We start from the raw sequence: 15,234 nt of genomic DNA, 5'->3' as shown, positions 1-15,234 counted from the left end.
AGCCCCAGCATCTATAGCCAAGCACTGAAACGAGAACTCGACAGTATCCACATGCCAGTTAACACTGCCTTGCTTCAATATTTCGATGATCTGCTGATCACCGCTAGAAGCGAACCCGAATGTGAGAAAGCATCACTGATAGTTTTACAATTTCAAGCCAAAAAGGGGCACAAGGTGTCCCCTTCTAAGCTGCAATTCTGTGTCCAGCGAGTTATTTACCTTGGTCACTCGCTGTCCAAGGAGGGAAGGCAGCTTACACCCGACCGCATTCAGTTAATAGCTAACATGCCAATACCCAAGACACAAAAGGAGGTGCGGGCTTTCATAGGCCTCACTTCATATTGTAGACAGTGGATCCCTCAGTATGCATTTCTAGCAAAACCACTCATTCAGTTGACAACACAGGAGGCAGCCACATCGACTGTTCTCCCTTGGACTCAGGAACATACACAAGCTTTTGAAAGCTTAAAGACAGCCTTATGTCAAGCACCGGTTTTAGCAACACCATGTTACAGAAAACATTTTACACTCTTTGTTACAGAACGAGAAGGTACTGCCTTGTCAGTACTCACACAGGAACAAGCAGGATCACACAAACCGTGTGCTTATTTTTCTAGTACATTAGATCCCGTAGCTCAGGCTCTGCCTGCGTGCCTGAAATCAGTGGCAGCGACAGCTTTAGCAATCAGACAAAGCGATGCTATAGTGTTAGGACATCCATTGACAGTTCAAGTACCACATGCAGTAGAGGTTCTTGTGAATCGAACGCAAACACAACACTTGACTATAGCACGACTTACAGGGTATGAACTAACATTGTTTCAGCCACATATAGAAATCAGACGTTGTAACACATTGAATCCTGCCACACTTTTACCTGTAATCGGAACAGACCCACTAGCCCATGACTGTATTGATGTTATTACAATCACGACGAAACCCAGACAAGACTTGACAGATGTCCCATTGTCAGACCCAGACCTGACGTTGTATGTAGATGGCTCATGTATGAGAACAAGTACAGGAGAGTTAGTAGCCGCTTACGCAGTCACAACAGACACTGAAATTATTGAAACAAATTGCATAAATACCTTGTCCGCTCAAGCAGCAGAGCTCGTCGCTCTGACACAAGCCTGTATTCAAGCCACAAATAAAAAAGTCAACATATACACTGATTCACGTTATGCATTCGGAGTTGTACATGACTTCGGCGTGCTGTGGCGAGAGAGAGGTTATTTAACTTCTCACGGTGCCCACATTCAGCACGGACCCCTCATTCATGCCTTATTAGATGCAATACACTTACCCATTGCAATATCGATTATGAAATGCAAAGCTCATACGAAAGTTACTGATATCATTTCTCAAGGCAATGATTTAGCTGACAGAACAGCTAAACAGACTGCTAAAACTCAAACATCCGACATGACAAAGACAATAGTCCCGACGCCAACACATTGTATGACGGTTAAAGATCCTACTCTTGACGTAATTGATATACAGACACATGCTACACCAGACGAAATAAAGAAATGGATTGAATTAGGAGGGATCCAAACGGATCAAGGATGGTTGATGAAGGAAAAGTCTGTGTGGTTCCTTCCTGATTCAATGGTCCAGGTTATAATTAACACTGTACATAGTCCAGCACATCTAGGAGAAAAAGCTATGCTAGATAGCATTCAATACATTTGGTTCAATAAACATTTACGAGCAGCAGCCAAACAAAAAGTTCGTACCTGTATGATCTGTTGTCAGTTCAACCCAGGAAAAAGCGTTCCCGTAGAACAGGGTGGATTTCAGCCTCCTGATCACCCTTTTGAAGTCCTCCAGATGGATTATATCCAGATGGAACGATGTCGAGGATTCAAATATGTTCTCGTAGTTGTCTGTGCTCTTTCCCGTTGGACCGAAGCGTACCCAGTATCAGATTACACTGCCCCGACCACTGCCAAGCAGCTAGTTCGAGAATTCTTCCCACGATACGGTTTACCACGTGTTGTTCACTCAGATAACGGCCAGCCGTTCTCATCCGAACTAATGAAACACGTTTCACTTCTGCTAGGATATCAGTGGAAGTTTCATTGTGTCCGACACCCCGAGGCAGCAGGTCTCGTGGAACGACATAATCAAACTTTGAAAATCAGATTGTCCAAAATATGCAGGGAGAAAGGTGTCGACTGGGTAGTAGCATTACCAGTTGCACTCTTTTACATGAGAATGGTAGCACACTCTCGAACAGGGCTATCCCCGTATGAGGTGATCTTTGGCAGACCACCAAATATGTGGGGGACGCCTATACCACGTAAAATAACTGATATTGACTGTAATATGCTGACAGATTATTTGGCTTCCTTGATGTCTGCACTACAATCTTGTCGTTCACAGGTAGCTGCAGCTTTTCCTGACAACACTGAGGTGAAACCCCATGACGTAATTCCGGGGGATCTCGTTTTAGTGAGGAACTTTGATCGAAAGACTCAGCTGGATCCTAGGTGGAAGTCACCGAAATTGGTCTTGCTCACCACAAGGACAGCCGTGAAGATCGAGGGCAGGAAAGGCTGGATTCATTCAAGTCATATCAAGAAATTCCATGGACTACCAGCGGATGTGAATACCACACCTCGTGTGTCTTCACCCATTGACTCAAAACTTCCTTTTGTTGAAAAGAGTAATTCCGAACTTTATAAACTAAAACTCAGGTCCAATCAGTCAAGCAATTTGATTGTTTAAGTCCTCTCCGAGGTGAAGCGGTTGAATTGTCTCTGACATGTATCCCTTGGACCTGAATAGAGAATGCACCCGAAAAATGCTGAAACGACAGGCGTACTGTAAATCACTGCGTAGTCATTGTACAGTGACGTTATTAATTTTGTTGTCCTTAAGTCTTTTAATAATTACTACAAGTATATTGTTGCATATATATTATCCTATTTTTAGACACGTTTATAATGTTACTGCTGAACATTCTTTTAGTGAATTACCTCCGCTTGAGTTGTCTTATAGATTTGCGCTGCGCAATAACACGTTTATTAGTATGTTACATCATTCCCATCAGGTTAGCAATGCTACAAATTGTTGGATATGTGGCCGACTCCCTCCCTATCAGAATTATAAAGGAATTCTACCTCTCTTTCCATATCCGTTCACACACAACGGCTCCTGTGGAGCATGGTTTATCTTAATTAATTCCTTAGATTCAAATTCTGCAGTTTATCAAGACAACTGGGTATGGGGAAATCTGAACTTAGTTTTACTTAAAGTCTGCCACCCCAACAAGGAGGGACTTCCCAAAAGAACAGGAACTGATCTAGAAAATGAAGTATATGGATTAGGTAATTTCACGCTTAATCTTATGATCCTAAATGTCGAATCCGAAGCTACTCCAATTTTGCCCGCTATGTCAATATTTCCAGTAAAAGGTGAATTATGTGTAAGAAAGAATGGTTCCATACATATGGGCCATAGTAGATGCACCACTGTAGTAGAATTTAGTGATCAAGGCAAGTCTACATTTAGAGCTTCCCGCCATTCCTATTTCATATGTGATCAGACGGCCTATGTACGTTTGCCTCTAGATTGGGATGGTACCTGCTACATTGGATTTCTTTTGCCACCTGTTTTCCTTGCTCCTCCTGATTATCACAGAAATACTCATTTAGTATATAATAGAGTAAGGAGAGATCTCCCAATAGTCGATTACACTGAAACAGCATGGGAAAAATACACAGATTTCAATAAAGGTCTCTTTCCCTATATAGGTACAGTTACTAATAGTAAGCTGATACGTAGATTAACCAGAACCCTTGAAGCAGTAGTGAACGAAACTATTTCCGCCTTAGGCAACTTAACAGAAGAGCAGTCTGCTATGCGGATTGTTGTGCTTCAAAATCGTCTTGTCCTTGACGTCATCCTGGCCGATAGGGGCGGAGCTTGTAGGGTCATCGGATCAAGCTGCTGCGTATTCATACCAGAAAATTCGCCATCTGTATATAAAGCTATAACCCGCCTTCATAAGATTGTGAGCCAGATACACCAGAATCCAGGCACTTGGACTTGGTCCGGGTGGTTTTGGAGCGTGTTATCAGCCTGGGGATGGAGAGTTCTATACTTCCTAGGTATCGGCCTTCTCATAATATTCAGTTGCTGCTTATGCCTGCAATGTGGACCAGCGATTTGTGGTCTGTGTGCCACATCGTGTATTCCACATCAAGATTTTCGTTCAAGATCCCGGAAGAAGAAAGAAGAACAAATGATGCTATATGAACAGATCAATGGATTAATGAAGATTGATATCTCTTGACGGGCAAGTAGGGGACAAGGAGGGAATGTGGAAATATGGATTTTCCTGGTCAGTTATGTCCCCTATCTTGGACCCCAACGGTTCTATGTGCATGTTACAAGTACATGTATGTTCCCTCCAGTTCCAGTTATGAAGACGCAAATACATGTGCGTCCACCGTTAACATGTCCTCTTTTAGATCCGCCATGAATGAGCCGGATATTCCATTCCTAAGTACAAAAGGCCACCGCCTTTATATGGTTCACTTATGCTATTTTTCAGTCCAGGCAAGTAGGCCCTGATTCTGTCATCAAGCTTTTCCTTCTTTCTTCCTCTGAAGCTCCAGTCTGAGTCTGCATCTGTGACCATGAACTTTGTCTCATTCCCTGCGCGGCTCACGATGCCTGACATCAGCCCGTCGCCTGCCAAGAACTGTATTTCACCTTCAAGATTATCTCCTCCGTCCCTATCCAATGCATTCCTGTCTAGTAGTTTAAGTAAACATTCTGCCAGCTACCGAGCAAAGGCCCGGCTTCTCTGTCTTCATGCAAGTAATTCATAGCCCTGTTACTATGGAAGATTCCTGCCCTCGCATCTAGTGTAGACACTTAGACGCTTGTACACGCACTAACAGTCAGTATAGTCAGTATAGAATAAGATTCTACTCTAAGAGACCTCTCTTTTGGATAAACATAGTTCTTTAAACATAGGATGTTAGATATGATTTGGGATTAGGTTGACTTGACCCTCCAGACTTCTGTCGCCACATGTAGAGCTAAATGTCAAGTCCCCTTCACCCCCTAGTTGCACGTCAATCACACGTCATGCTGCTGTGCGCGCATCTCTGCCAAGTATTTCTGCTGACATTGCGAAATTATTTCATAGGTCCACCCATATGTGACATCACAACCAATGACGTTTCCTTGTTACACCCAATTACGCCTCCTTTAGCTACGCATGTAAAATGTTATCTTTGCTATCAATTGTTACGCCTCTTGCATTGGCTTCACTGTAATGCCTATTGTATAAAAGTGAATAATTATCAATAATGTATGTACTTCACTTCCTGAACCTTCGTGGTGATGGAACCTGGAGCAACCGATTATAATCGACCATTGGAATAAAGCCCATTCCGAACCTCTAATACCACGGATTCTGCCTCTTATTTACTGAGCTAATTTATTATGTTTCTGTATCAAATTAAGTCCCGGTAATTAAATTATTTACCACACTACTTCCAGCAAATATTTGGATTCCCTGCTGCTATACATGGGCAGATTTTGCTTTACATGTATTACCGCAAAAAGAACAATTGATGGACAGAATCTTGAGCAATGTCAAACATTCACCCAAGTACAGAGATCTGGGCCTAGATCTATAGTTGTTTTGCTCTCCATTCCATTTCATTTTAAACCCAGCCTATGCAAATCAGTCTTAACCCTGCCCCACATGGGAACAGTCCTGCCTGAACTGCCAGGCCAGGTCCTCCTGGACTGGAAACAAGCATTCTGGGGCCGATTTGGGGGTTTCACCTCATCAACCAGATGACAAGGCATCAAATTATGGTCAAAATTAGGAGCAGAAAGGTCCAAGAACAAGTTTAGGTGCAAGGAGATCCTTGGTCACAGGACTGAGTCCAGTATTGTTGTATCAAATGGACTCTGGTATGCAGTGAGTACATTTGCGGATAGTCACAGGCTGTGAGCGTGAGCAGCAAGTCGGTTGCTGCTGGTGGCAGTTGATGGTCATCCCGGCGTAACCCCTGTTCACCACTTGACTTATTGACTTGGAAGAAATATGTGCGCGAGAAGGATGTGGTGATTTTAACCTTCTTTGAGCATATTTACATTTTGGGAGAGAGCTAGCTGTCTGACATCACTCTCAGCTCCGGACGTCAGCATGAGGAATCCCCTCCAGTTGTACCTCCGAACTTAAGCGGCTGTGGACGTTTGGGAACATGTTTGATGCTGCATACACCCAGCACCAGAATTCACCACCGTTGACATTCCTCCCTTGTGGGGGATGCACGCTGAACATGAAAATTAGTCACACAAGCTATGAACTGATGTGAGTGTGATGCGAGTGTGACTGAGGTCATGCACAAACAGCTGCGAACTGTTGTGAGCGTGAGGTGTACACCACCATTAACTCGTTTCGATCACAGCACAATGAGGAGAATTCGGCACCCAAGAGCCCGGCGTAGGGTCTCACTTCAGTAGGACTACTAAACTTCCTTAAATGTTGGCTTCTTGAATGCAATCAGCATCCTTGTTTCCTTGGGTTCTGCGGGAGCCCAGAGGGAGGAGCATCTGCTCGGAGTCTTGGGAAGGCTTTCGGTGGTACGCCACCTACTGCCCAGCGGTTGACGCGTTTTGTCCTAAGTCTGCAAGGACCACATTGATTCCTGGTTTAGAGCCCTCGCCTGTCAAAACAGAGCCAACACCTCCTGGAGGCATTTGAGGAACAACATGCTGATGTTGGCAGTGATAAAAAGAGATCAGTAACTCAGTGTGTGAAAACATTGTGCTTTGCCATATACTGTGAGACCTTAGCTCCTACTTGTGAGGGTAGAGAGGTTGGAGAAAGTAAGGTGGGGGATATTTTAGTGAAATAAGAAATGAGTATGCAGAGTGATTATTTTTAATGTCTCCTTGGGAACCACCAATGAAGTGGAACAAATAGAAAAAAATCTTTACAATTATTCCATTATGTGTGTGCCCAATTTGGGTTTAGAGTTGAAGATTGCACTATTGCAATATTGTCTAAGAGCAAAGGGACAAGAATTCCTAGCGCATCTACATGATCTGAATTATGATGAATACAGGGGGTTAAATGAGTACAAAAAAATATTAAGAAATTAGATAATCATTTCCTTCCTAGGATAAGTACAATCATGGAGTGTTATCATTTTGGGAAACGCCCACAGAAAGAAGGAGAAACAGTAGAGGAGTTGCATACATTGGCAGTCTCAGGTAAGTTTGAAGCAACAAATGAAGAATGTTTCAGGGACCAATTTTTGTTGAATTGCAAAATTGAAAGGATACAGGAGGAACTTTGGCTAAAAGATGATCTTACCTTGGGGAATGTGTTGATTGTGGCAAAATAAGTACTTCACATGATGAGATGTGTGGAAGAAATTAAGCAAGACATGTATACTAAGTAAACCGTACAAACGGTTGAGCGTGAAAAAAATGTAGTTAAGGGCACTCCTGTGACAAAGGGCTGAAGGAGTGTCAGTGCCTTCAAGGGGAATGCTACAGATGTGGGAGTGTTGGCCACAAGACGAACAGTAAGGAATGCCCAGCAATGAAAGCTGTATGTAATGAGTGTGGGAGGAAAGGACATGTTTTGGAGTGCTGCAGATTTAGCTCTGGTGCAGGAAACCTGAGAAACAAGATGTGCCTGTGGTGTGAAGAAATTGTACTGCAGATGGCTGATGGAGGGTCTTGCCACCCCAAAGATGTGGTAAGGATAGAATACCTTGAGGTTAAGGTCATGTTTGATTCATGCTGTAGACTAACAATAATCTCAAAGGAGATATTTAATAGCCTTTTTAAGAAACAGATGCAGTTACACAATTTGGATATACAGCCTGGAGGGTGTGGTAGCTAGCCAATAAAGATGATAGGATACTTTGTGGGAAAGATGGAGTATAGAAGAAGATATTCACTATGCAAAGTTTGCTTAATTTAAAGGAGATAACATTTTATAATGGCCAGCGCAAAAAGACATAGGAGTTTATCTGAATCTTAATGCTAAATCTCAAATATTGCTCCAGAATATTAACAAGAATGCAAAGGTGGAATTTGATTTTCAAAAAGAATATGCTGACGTATTCACAGCAATTCAAGCAATATGTGCATAAGATAAAATTGAAAGAGAAAGCATTTCTATTGTCATGTAAAGCGTGTAGTCTTCCCTTCAGTGTACAGAAATAGAGAGAGCAAAGACTAAGTATAATTGTGGAATCTGGTTGTACTACAACCTGTGGAAGCAACTGAATGATTGGCACCCATTGTAGTGGCAAGAAAAGCAGATGGCAAGATTTGCCTGTGCGTTAACCTTAGGGCCGTCAACAGAGTTAGTTTTTGACAAGGTCTCTTTGCAAAACATAACAGAAATGGTCACAACTGTAGCTGGAGCAAAACTCTTCTCAGCATTAGATCCTACATTCCCCTATATCCAGATCAGCCTACACCTGACTCTTAAGAGCTCACTGCTTTCATCACGACAATGGGGGCATACAAATTTAAACTCATGCCGTTCAGTCTGGTAAAGGCGGCGATGGACTTTAAGAGAGACATGTCTAATATACCGTCTTACTGTAAAGATTAGACATATGTAGACTAAAATGTACTGAAATTAACTTTCTTGGGCCAAAATTCACTTCTGAAGGGGTACAAGCCAAATCAGATCTGGTGAACACCATAATTAAATTAGTGGCACCCAAAACCGAGAGGACGAGCTGAGATCTTCGATTTAGGAATGATAGGATTTTATAGTAAATGCATCATACGCGCAAATTGCCGTAAAATAGTATGATTTTTGAATGACATGGGGATTGCGAGAGTGAATTTAAAGATGTTAAGAATGCCTTAACCACTGCACTAGTCTTTAAAGTGTTTGCTCTAGGGAAAACAATCATTATTACAACAGATGACTGCTTAAGAGGCTAGGGGCTGTACTTCTTCAAGAAAGTGGAAAAGGTAAGGAAACCATTGCATTTGCATCAAGAGCAGTTAGGCAATCTGAGGTCAACTATTCTGGAATAAAAAAATAAGCATTGGTAGTGCACTATATACTTAACAAATTCAAGATCCGTATTTGGAGGACTGTGTTCATGTTAAGGACAGGCCACAAGCCCACACTCGTATCTTGCTTTAGAAAAATTGTTCTGCCAAATAGATCAAAAACAGTTTGCAGACTTCTCAGAGCAGAGCTGTCAAGGGAAAGGGCCGAACTGTTAAGGGGTAGGAGGTGCACCAGACGTCCCAGGGAAACAGAAGAAGATACTTAACTGTAGCCTGTAGTACGGTAAGGGTCCATGCACATCTTATCAATGCAGTACAGTGTGGCGGGGGGAGGAATGCATATTTTTGCATTGGTGAGACTTTGGGACGGAGAAGTCCTCTTCATGTCAATTGACTTGCACCCCTGCATTGACTGCCCAACTGCACTGATGTCTGGATCCCTGATGCATAATATTTGTTGTCATAGGCAAACACAGATCATGTGTGTGCGCCATGACATAGACCTGCCTTGCGGTTTTCGGTCTTGTTGGACTGGGAGGGACGCCCAAAACGCTGCCCTCATAGTGGTGTAAGGTTACTACCTACCCTAGGAGTTAAGCAGCATGAGTGTAGTGGTGACCGCATACCGTGTAGTGATCAGTAGCAGTGAACTGGTCCTTTTTAACCTGTATTGCTGGAGTGAGGTCTACAGGCTCACTTGCTTTTGAAAGGTTACAGTGCTGTGTCCTTACGTCCCCCTTGGTCTACATCAGATTGGTGTGAAGTGTTGCGTAGCACAGAAGTGGTGTATCTGCGCTGGGTGTTTGTGTGCCTGGGAAGGGTGCTATATATGGATGATGTAGTACTGAGTAGTGCATGCATGGTGTATGCATGAGCTGGAGGGGCATGTGCCGGAGTGGTACTGTTAATAAAGGACGTAGTGCTGTGCAGTATTTGCAGGATAAGTGCACATGCTCAATGTATGTGTACCAGACAGTGGTGCAATACATGAAGGGTCCAGTGTGCATGTTAAATGCACATGCTGGATGTATGTGTGCCTGTAAGTTGTAGTATAATTTAAGTAACTCACAAGACCAAAACACAACAATCTGTATTTAAAGTCATGTTGAAGAAAATGGCTTATTCTGTCACTTAGCATACTTAAGAATTAGTCACTCAATAATATATGTGCTATTAACTACTGCGTAATTGTTTCTGTCGAAGTGTAACATTCAGAGGCTTGTTTAAATCGAATTCAAGCACAACCGTACATGAAGGATACAGTGCTGGGCATTCCGTGCAAGTTAAATGCATATGCTGGATCTGTGAATGCCTGAGATTTGTACAGTACATGGAGGATATAGTACTGTGCAGTGTGTGTGTATTCGGTATACATGTACTGGGTGTATGTTTGCCTGTGGACGGTACAATACATAGAGGGTCCTGGGTTCCATTTTGTGAGGCTGATGCCTTCATGGTAAAATGCGTAGGTAGAGAGATACCCAAGACAGATTTGTGGATTGCTGCATTGCCGTAAGCTGGGTGGGAACACACTGGGGAGAGAAGGGCCAGGCCTTCCATGTACTTCAAAGGGTACTCTTTGATTGAGTGAGAGGTCACAAAGAAGAGGCCTGGGCACATTTCATGAAGAGGATAGGGCAGATAAGAGGCTCATAAAGAGTATGGCTGGGAGGTCTGGGCTAACCTTTTGATGCTCATACCTTTTTGGCTGACATACCCAGGGTATGTGTTGTGGCACTATCAGCTTCGGAGACATCCATGCTATGGCAGATGGCCTTTAAAGAAAGTTGAAGAGAGAGCAGAGAATTAGTCACTTCAAAAGAAGCAGAACCCCAACATGGAACTCAAAGACTCAAACCCTAAATCACATTTGGTGTCTGAAAATGGACTTTAAGAAGGGGAGTTTGAGACCCAAAAAATTGTCATCTGCCAAGCATCCAGACAGGATGTGTGAGGAGGGGAAGCTGCTGTGCAAGACTTATGCCTGTAGCCCTGACTGGGGTCCAAAGCCTTCTAGCCTCCCTGCTGGGTAAGGGGACATCACTCAAGGAAAACCTAGATCACCAGCGCAAGAGTCTAGAGCTCATCGCCTGCCTGCTTACCAAGACCAGTGTGTCCTGTGAGGAAGAAGGGAGCATTGGATGGAGCAAGCTCCAGTGGGGAGCCTTGTCGAGTGGTCTCTGCTGCGCTGATCAGGTTGTTGCCCTATGCAGGACTAGGTCGACGACCCTCATATTCCAGGAGAGGGCCGCTGTGAAATAGCCATGGAAAAGGCTGCTGTGCGGTAAGGGCTGAAACCATGTGTGGTAATGCTGTGGTTGCCCTGTATGCCTCGAGGAGCCGCTGTAGTAAAGACCCATGCAGTAAGGGCCAAAGTGTAGCAGCTATGCGGCAAACCTGTATGCCTGGAGGGGCTGCTGGGAATACTTGTGCTGTGTTGATCGGGCCAGAGCCATAGACTACTAGTGGTGGTGACCCGTAGATCACTGGGAACAACGAGAACTGTGACTGGTCTGACCCCATTTGAGCAAGTGACGATGGTATTGAGGACCGGAGTGTCGGCATCACCTACATGCCTCCCTCAATCTGGCATCTGGAGACACTTACCCTGCTGGAGAAGTGCAGGAAACCTCTGATCGCTGACTGGGGTGAATGAGCTTGCTCCTGCCGAGTACAGCCACTGAGCCGCGCACAGCCGACTCACCTGATCGGAACCTGAGCTGCTGCTAGCGCCTGCAGAGGAGGCACACTGAAGGACCCTGTATGCTTCCCTCCTACAGGTAAGACTTGTTTTGGCCCTATCGGTCCTAGGAGAAATCACTGCTGAGAGCGCTGCAGCATTAGAATTATTTTTACTTGAATTCAAGAGTCAGAGTGGAGGAGGGCGTTCCCGGGATGTTGCCAACAGTGAATGGGGAATAACCACTATCACTAACACGAAGAGGGAGTGGGACAGGCATTTGCCATTAAAACACTACAGACTTACCTCAAGGTGAATTGTGTTATAGTTTGTGAACGTCTTATTTTTACCTTTTTGTGGATAGCGGTAGAAATAAAATACTTCTTTTTTTTCTTCATAAAAGTAAGCATTTGGCTGACATTGTTTTATTGCTGCTGCGTGTATTTTGAGCACATATTCACTAATCTGTATTCCCCACTCCCCCCCCCCCCCCACGCCAGTCACCCAATGGAGCCTTGGACTGCCTCCACTGAGAGTTAAGTGCACAAAGGGTACTTATTCCAGTCGCTCAGAATCCATAGTGGCCAGGCCTCGGGACATAAGGACCCAAAGGCCTCAACCCCCACGGTTAGGCCCCTTAACCCCAGCATGCCCAGTGGACCTCTAAGAGGGGTTCTGCCTGTTCTAATCTTTACCATGGCATATAAGCAAAAATTATGATTGTGGCTAATTATATTTTCTCCTTGTTTCTTAAATGGTAAATATAACTACATTAATGTAAAATGGGTAATTGCGTGAATATGCATGGTGTACAACTTTTATTTTATGCCACCATTAGGCTTACCATCACATTCTTGTTTCTGAAATCTGAGTTTAAATGTGTCCCTGTTTGCCCACTTTCACATGTCACAGTCCTGTATACATAACCGTATATTTAAGATACTTCTGCTGCAGTGCACTTATCCTCTGTAAAGCATGCCACTACTCTGTGGAGCAAAGTTTGTGTTACCTCAAATACTGAAAATCAACCTTTTAAAATGTGGGTCTGTAATAGTAAGTAATGTGATCTGACATATGAGGGGGGAGTTCTAGATTAGTTTATTCAGAAAGGAACGACAAATGCATGAACCGTCCTTTCTAGAGAGATTTAAAAAATCACCTCTACTTCAGATATAATCACATGAACATGACAAAAGTATGAGGTAAAGAACAACTCAAGGTTAAATAATGTTTTCTTTGGGGGCCTGTTTGCTTGTATGTGCCTGAAATGTCCATAAGTGTATTTTGTATAATGCCAAGATGTAAGGTTAATGTATGGGATGTTGAAAGTTAGATTTTGATTTTCTATGTTATGAACAATTATATTGCAGAGTCTTGAAGAGGACAACAATCCTGAGACCCTGGCATTTGTGGAAATTCTGTCTAACCATGTGAGACTTCATAAGAAGATGATCAGATCTCCAAAGGTTTCTCAAAAGGCTGACTGGCCAAAAGAAACAAAAACAGCAACAGTAGACCCAATACCAAAATCTGAAGACACGCCTAAGCAACCAGATATAGACAAGAAACAGGGACGTGAAGCTGATATAAAGCCATTTGCCAGCCTTCCTGCTCCAGTGCCTGTGAGCCGTTATAGCCCCCCGCCGATCACCTCATCACCACCACTAATCATAAGTATGTGCCGAAAAGTTGGCTAAAGTGTGTTGCATTAGGTTATTAATCAATGTTGATGCTGTTATCTCTGAGTAGAGCACCAACATATATTGTGTTGCAGAATATAGAAGCTTTGTAAACAGAGATGTAGCGAACTATTTTTAATCAATGTTTTCCGCATTGCATGCCTTTGAAACTATGCTGCTAAGTGTGGCCCAGTTAGGCATGGTTTTACCAATGCGTAAGAAGATAGGATGAAATTCTTGTGATCACAAAAGTAGCAGCGGCAGAGAGCTCATTGAGGGCATCTGGATCTACCCCTCTAGTTAGGCACTTACTGAACCAACCATCATTGCCATACATGTAACTCCAGCCCAGGCCATCCATCCACAGACAGTACTAAACACTGTTGTCAGTTTGATGGCTGTCCTGGGCATGTGTGAAATGATTGCTTGTGTGTTGCACCTCTCACATAGGCAGCTGTTAAGGGGCAATGACTCGCAGAGCCAAACCAGTGCTAGAAACTGGCTGAGTAAAATGGTCTGGTGCACCATTCATAGGAAACTCCTCTGCCCAAATAGAAGGTAGGACAATGGCAGAGATTGGATCAGGGACTGTCATTGATCCCCTTCCAGTCGTGTTCTGGATTCTGGGTATCCGACTGCACGAGTAAAGGTACAGCCAGGAGCTAGCAGAGAAGCATGTTTTTGACCCGAGGCTAGACCTTTTGTAGGAGATGTTGGGGCGCGGAGGACATGTGGAGATGATTTGGTGGCTAGATTGTGAAGGGTTTGAAGAATTAGAAGACACACTACTTTATTGATGGGTGAAACTGGACTTTCATCATGATCATGTTCTGAGAGATCCTTTGTTATGTAGAGAAATCGGGCTCGAGCAGGGAGGAGGAGAATTCATGCCTCTAAAAGATGAAGGTTCAGACCTTTATTTTTTACTTACTTCTTATCACATGCTCTCTAACTCCAGCCCCATGGTTTTACCTAAATTGAAGATATTGAAAGGAGAGTCATAAAGTGTATGTGTGTATATGTTTGTGTGGTAAAAGTTTGGTATTGCTGGCATCTGGAGGCACCCCACGCAAGTGGTATGCATCCATGGCATTTGATTAGCATTGGGTGGCATATGATGAGCACACATGGAAATGTGAGTCAACATTGAGTACATAAGGATGTCCACCTTATTATTAGTGCCATAGGTTTAATGCACTTGTAGAATGGCGAACAGGATATCTGCCATGTTTGTGACGGAGCATCCCATCCACCAATGTCTAAAGTTGTATCTTTTGAAAATGCAAATCTTACAATTAGGGAAAATTGTGCTTATGTGTCAAAATTTCAAAGCTGGTTTGTGACGGCAAAATGGGTGTATTTCTTCAGAAATATGTAAGGTGATGTTTGTGGGGAAAAGAGTATTATTTACCAACAACATAAAGTTAGGGGTGGTAGTATTAGAATTGGTACTCTGTCACTAGTGAGTACATTGCACCTTCATACTGTCCCCCTGAGAGACTCGAAGATACCATGATGTTGTTCACCAGTCTTCATGCCCCAGTTTGGTGCTGCTGCTTCCACCAAGGTAATTTCCTTTTGCAGCTCAGGTGGGGACTATGGTGAGTAGGAAGCATGAAGCAATTGGGTGGAAGTGAGTTGCAGTGGGATGCACAGCAAAATATTCAGACAGGTGCTATTGAATCGAACAGTCTACAATCGCCTACCTACCATTCCTGTGGGCTCCTTGCTTTCTTGTCATCCTCCCTCTGATAGGTGGGCTGGGCTCTCTGTGTTGAGAACATTTATGGGAGGCACTGAAGGTCAGGGCTGAGGTGTTTCTACAGTGGTTCTATGGTCTAT

At 43.6% G+C, this 15,234-nt stretch overlaps 1 protein-coding gene across 2 annotated transcripts in view; it reads left to right on the top strand.

The window, feature by feature from the left end:
• Nucleotides 1–15,234, top strand: part of LOC146822033 (uncharacterized) — a 274,413-nt gene that overhangs the window by 202,469 nt on the left and 56,710 nt on the right. For both annotated transcript variants that reach the window (XM_085613144.1, XM_085613143.1), the window contains exon 4: nt 13,084–13,387. In XM_085613144.1, the coding sequence (XP_085469270.1) occupies nt 13,084–13,387 (304 nt within the window). The remainder of the gene's footprint in view (nt 1–13,083; nt 13,388–15,234) is intronic.

The sequence above is a fragment of the Triturus cristatus genome, chromosome 6, assembly GCF_964204655.1.
Source record: "Triturus cristatus chromosome 6, aTriCri1.1, whole genome shotgun sequence".
NCBI classification, from domain to species: domain Eukaryota; kingdom Metazoa; phylum Chordata; class Amphibia; order Caudata; family Salamandridae; genus Triturus; species Triturus cristatus.
Note: the sequence above shows the minus strand (reverse complement) of the source record. Positions and strands in the feature narration are given on the sequence as shown.